At 47.4% G+C, this 6,098-nt stretch overlaps 1 protein-coding gene across 1 annotated transcript in view; it reads right to left on the bottom strand.

Annotated features, from left to right (window-relative positions):
- The window catches only part of plcl1 (phospholipase C like 1), a 60,057-nt gene extending 55,936 nt beyond the window's left edge, over positions 1-4,121 (bottom strand). The window contains exon 1 of the mRNA XM_071926343.2: positions 3,233-4,121. Coding sequence (XP_071782444.1) covers positions 3,233-3,412 — 180 coding nt within the window. The 5' untranslated portion in view covers positions 3,413-4,121. The remainder of the gene's footprint in view (positions 1-3,232) is intronic.
- Positions 4,122-6,098: the final 1,977 nt, after the last annotated feature.

A 6,098-nucleotide genomic window follows, 5' to 3' on the forward strand; every position in this document is an offset into this window, starting at 1 on the left:
TAACTCACTCTAATACGCAGTGAAACAGCACACTGGCAGCCATTCGAGCTCATCCACACAGGAGTGATTATGATCTGAATAACAATGCATAAATGGGTGAAAATGAGACTGAACATTGAGGGAGGAATTTACAAACAATAGGGACTTTTTAATTTGGTTTTGGGGTGTTTCTGGGTGGATTGTTATTGCATTAAAATGGTGGGAATTTCTCAGTCTTTCTCTGTCTCTCTCACACTCTTAAACACACACATACACACAAAACACTACTCTACTCCAATTTCACAACTTGCTAATTTGTGTTTGCCATGGAGAAAACGGAAGGGTGAAGAGAAAGTTGTGATAAGCTGGCTTCTGCATTTTAATGTGCACTACTCTGTTTTGCTTTACTCTACTCTGCTGCTCCATGCCTCGGCACAGACTGAGGGCTTTTCTCTGATCCTAAAACCATATACTTATTTTCTTGGCAGATAGAAAGAACACAGCTCAGCTCGTCTTCTCTTTTCCTGTTCTGTTCACTTCAAATCCACTTTGCATACAACAACAACGCCGTATCACATCGACGCATCTGCTTTGTTTGTGTGTGCGTGTGCTGACATGATGTTCTCAAGGACATCGATTATGACTGAATCGATTCAACAATCCCATCGCCGAATGTTTAACACAACTGTATCTTCTCTTGTTTCTATTTCCACACACACACACACACACACACACACACACTGTCTTAAGCAATTTGTTCTACTCCAACATATTTCTGGATTTCACCACCGGCACACCACATTGTAACGAGTGCAGGCATGCAGGTGTATCTTTGTGGTCGGCGAGCGTCTCGCTGCTGCTGCCGCTGATGTTAACGGTTGCGAGTGAACTCCACCATTAGCCACACACAAGCTCTTCAGCTGAGGATGCAATTACTGCGTACATGCAACAGTTCAGAGCTCACGGACTGAACAAGGACTGCCTTAATTGCCTGCATGTGGAGGGGGGTCTGTGTGTGTGTGTGCGTGTGTGTGTGTGTGTGTAGGGGAGGTAACAGGGTCTTTGTGGGTGTGTGTGTGTGTCTGTGGGTAGACACATGTGTGAGCGTGTGCAGTTGTGGTAATCCGAGCCGCCGGCCTCGCCCTTTCCTCCATTTCCACTGGGCGCGTCCCCAACAGGCCTCCCCCTAAACAACGAGGCCTGTTGAGCGGTGGGTTCCTTCTGTTGTTTTAAGCCTGAGGGAGTGTGTGTGTGTGTGTGTGTGTGTGTGCGTGTGCGTGTGAGCCCCACTCCTCCAACACCAGAACGGGACAAATTGAAATTCTCTCTCCAGTGCCCCCACCTCCCTCCCTCCCTCCCTCCCTCTCCCCTTCCTTCACACCCACTTCCCTCCCTCTTCACAGTGTCACAGCTGACCCTGCCTGTCACTGACATCACTCCTCTCATCCTCTCCTCCTCTCATCTGTCCATCCTTTCATCGACTTCCTCCTCCTCCCGGCCGCAGTCAGAGGACTCTCTGTTCGGCGGGGTCTTTCACGTGGGTCTCGCTATGGTATGGGTGAGAGAATCGCCGGAATCACCGCATCCCCCCACGGCTGACATGAAATATGGAGTGGATATTAGCAGCGGATGTGAAATAGGATGGAAAGGCCATAAAGCACAGCGGCAGACTGACTGACCGTCACTTAGAGTTTATCTACCTGCCTCAACTCTCTTTAACTTCACCGGCCTCCCGCATCTATTCAGACGGGAGGATTTCCGCTCAGCAAAACATGAGATACATAACCCGAGGCAGAGAGGTTCCTACTGAGCGGACATGTTAGACATGACAGGTAATGATCCCCCAAACACGATCTCCCTCAGCTCCCCTCATCCTATACCTGCAACCTGATCACAGGTGACTGTGGAAAACGCATGATGTCACCATGATGTAGGTCAGTCCCTATAGGCGAGGGTCTATCCTGCCTTAGCAATCCACAGCAAGTCAACAAGTCTGTCTGCCAGTCAAACACACCACACACTGCTCATATGGCACTGAACTCATGTAGCACAGTGGATGGATAGAGAAGTATTGTCCATACCCAAATGAAAAATCTCGGTAATATTCCTATAGGGACTTACAGTGTGTCTGTGGTACTCAATAGTGAGTTTACAGTGACCTTATCATACTTTATAGTATTTTTGTCTCCAATGGTATCACTATAATATTCCTATAGAAATTTAGGGTGTGCCTGTGGTACTCAATGGTGAGTTTATAGTGATGTTGCTGTTGTTTATCTCCACTGGTATCACAATAAAATTCCTTCGGACTTATAGTTTTGCTGTGATATTTGTATCATTCTAATATTTATTATAGGATTAGTATAGGTCGTTTCTGTAAGGGTCAATAAATACCTTTTCTACTCTTAATGTGTCTCCAATGTGGGTTGCTATGATAGAAATGTGGCACGTCAATCACAAATACCTTTTAGTGTCACAATACACAATAGGACTATCTGCGTAAATCCATGTGACGGAGTCGGTCATGGCAAAGGCATGGCTGAGAAGTAGGTTATGTATTCTTGTGTGACGGAGTTTTTCACCTTGCATAGCTATCTTATCGTCATAGAATGTGGCACGGCTACTTTGAAACCCATTCAGAGGACAGAGACGGAGATGGTGGAGTTTCTGACACATGAAATCACGCACACGTGACGCGCCAAGGGACGTGGATAGAGGAGTGTGCCATGAGATGCGCTGTTGACAAATGCGCGTCAAAACCCATCTGGCCTTGGCGCACACAGTGTAGCCTGGCGTCTATGGTTTGCCATCATTACAACTGAAATAACACCTGCCACAAGCCAGTATTCCTTCCATACCTTTCCTCTGAGTTCCAAGCATTTTATGATTTTTTTAAGTGAACATTTCTGCCAGTAGGGTGAAATTATTCCTCTTATTTCCAATATCAGTTCCACTAGTTTCGGGATTTTTTCTAGAAACAAATGTCAATATATATTGAAACAAAGCAGGATAAGGCATATCATTACACTAGTATCAAGAGAGTGACACTTGATTCAAGGACATATTTGAAACAGGTTGATTTGCATTGGAAACAATTCAAGTATCTCACCCAGATTGGCAAATTTCGCATATTACAGCCTATATGTCCTATTTCTAATCCATTACCTATCCATTACAATAAATCTATTCTCTGGGGAACCGAGACGTCTAGGAGGAGCGACAACACCGTGATTTCAGAGTGGGAGCTCTCTACCTTGATGATGCTGCTCCGGCGGGGCGCTGCCTTCACCGACTCCAGGAGGATGGTGTCGGTGTCCTGGCCGCCACCGGGGAGGATGACACCGCTCCGCCGGCCGCGGGATGCTCTCGGCGGGATGATGTCCTGCGCGCCGTCGCTGCACAGTCCGTCTCCATATCCATCACGCTCAGACATGTCGACAAGAAGAGGGGTTTGGGTTTCAAACTCTGGGACAGAAAAATTAATCAACTCGTCGGATTTGCCCTGGATAAAGTTTGACTTGGGTATTCATGGGTGCCATTTAAAGGAGAAATGGGTTCGCACTTTCCTAAAGCATGAACCGTGTAACTCCGTTGTTCAGCAGTCCACTGGCGGTCTCCCCTCAGACTCTCAGACTGGAGGGAACTAATCACTCCAATTTCCTTAATTATGGTCAGAGTCCATCACTGTGAATCTCATATTCACTGCGCACCAAGTCGCTTTGACTTCAGGCTATTCTGGCTGATTCAGGCTGATCATCACTTCCCTCCACTAATGATTCTCTCCTTTCTGTTCAAATCAAACCATCACACGCACGCACAGCACCGACTTGGATGTAAACCGGACTTGAAACCAGGGTTTAGTCCCCAGTGCGCTCCCCGGGGACGCGCAACAAGTCTTCACCCTCCCCAGTCTTGTTTATCTTCGGGGGGGATCAAGGCGCAGTTCTGTGCGTCCAAAAGATGCTTGGCCTCAGCGCATGAAGAGAAAGCACCGTGGTCTTGGTGGAAAAAAAAAAGGTTAGAAAACAATCCAACCTACCAGGCTACCCGAAACCTACTCCTTTCTCCCAGAAAAGATCGATGTCAAAGTGCAGAAGGGAGCGAAGTACTGCGGCTGGTGTTCAGTGAGAAGAGCCCCTTATCTGTCGCCGTTGCGCGCATTGCCTGGACTAAACTGAGCTACTACGGTCGTCTTGGTTGTAGTCTGAGCAACAACAGCCGACTTTTGACGAGAATGAGGAACACAGTTGACAGTTGCACCGCCTCTAGCCCTCCACCCCTCCCTTCATCTCTCCGCCCTGCTCCTCCCATATGCTTCCCGAAATCATGATTGACGCGTGGCGCGGCCAATGCGCTCGGCCGCTTGGAGACTTGGCGGCCCCGGAGCGCAGTCAGAGCCCCTGGATGGGTGGAGAGTCCCGGGGACCCTGGAAAGCCTCGCCACTTTGGCCCGGTTCCAAGGACCAGGCCAGGCACTGAGAGCGCAGAGGGGAACAGGCAAAACCCGAGGGACATCAAACATGGGCGTCAGTTGGGTATTGGGGCATTCTCCATATCCTTACCTGAGTCTATATGTGATCTTGTCGTTTTAGTCACCATGATGGAGAGCAAAATGAAGCAAAAACTGCCAGAAATCTATTTGGAAGCCAAAAAAAAAACAAAAAAAAACATCACACCAGCGCAGCATTCAGGACCAATGTTCCTTTTAAGCTGTTTGGTAAAAGAAGTCTAATAATTTCTCACATTTATCAAAATAATACCATGACAGTCTTAGGTATTCTTCCACGTTGTCCCCAGAACTCCAGTCAATATAAGAAAGTTTTGGTGGCAAAGACTAATAGATGCAGAGCTTTTTTGTCATACCTTAGGGTTCAGTGAATGGTTCAGTGTCTGTTCTCCCCTGAGAACAGACAGCACCAACAGGACATTAAACGTTTCATGGCCAGTCGTGAACCACGTGAAACAAAGCGAAGAGAACAAAAGTGACAGTTTGGGGCAATAACCAAGCTAATTGGCTCTCTTTGCTGTGAGATTTAGTATGTTCCCAGGACCCATGTGAATTCAGAAGTGTGAGGTGCAGAGCCGACCTCTGACCTCCCGCTGTTGGCCAGTTGGAGTTGATTCAGAGTCACAGGCAGCCAGTAAAGATTGGTAAGGCAGTGTAGAAGTATAATAATAATGTGATACTTTATTGATCACTGCAGGGAAACTGTCTTTTCTCTTTGCCCGCTCCAGGGAGGTCAGAGGTCAGGGACAGCTACAGTGTGTCACTCAAGGACACTTCAGCATAGCGGACGCTTGCGGACACAAGGGCTTTGAACCCAGATCCTCTGGTTAAGGACGGTATCTCTAACCTCTAGGCCTCCCTGCCACCTCAAAGTCTTGTATAGGCCTGTCACATTGTTCAAGTGATGCCAGTAGTTGTAACAGGAAGTGTTAGAAACCAATGTAAGATCATTATCTATCTGAAATACACCCATGTTTTACACCCCGGCCCTTCACTTTGAATTCTGTCAAATGCTGTACCTCTTGCTTCCCTCTACAGTTTACATATTGCACTGCAAATAATCAGGTTTACAGAAACAGTGAACATGTTTATATCTATTATCCTCAATTGAAATAGTGAACCTTTGTCTCACAAGGCTGGGATGAAGGCCAGCAAGAGCCCAAAGTAGCATGTGGCCCCCCACCGCAGTGACACCCACACCCCAAATGAATTTTGAGCAAATGATAATAGGTCCTTTAGTTTAGGTGAAGCACTTTGAAGGTAGTTGCGACTTCGCTTAAAATCCCGCTCGCTCGACCCCTCTGTTTTTGAAGGTGTTCCTGACAGGACAGATATGGATCCGTGTGTGTTGGGACCCTGAGCCAACTGCGGAATGTGGTTGGCTGGTGAAGCCTATTAGCGCACGCAGCCCACCGCTCGCACCTCGCTGCCGGTATTTGTGGAACCGCTGCTCATTCGTGGAAAGAAAGAATTTGTCACGTCTGTCATTTCTCATAATGAGCCGGGATCGAATAGCCCAGAATAGACTGTGATGACTCCGGGTCAATAGGCCATAATAACAGTTTCTACCACTTGTTGCATTGCACACACAATATCCCATAAGGGTGCCGGT

The sequence above is a fragment of the Centroberyx gerrardi genome, chromosome 10 (assembly GCF_048128805.1).
Source record: "Centroberyx gerrardi isolate f3 chromosome 10, fCenGer3.hap1.cur.20231027, whole genome shotgun sequence".
Classification (NCBI taxonomy): Eukaryota; Metazoa; Chordata; class Actinopteri; order Beryciformes; family Berycidae; genus Centroberyx; species Centroberyx gerrardi.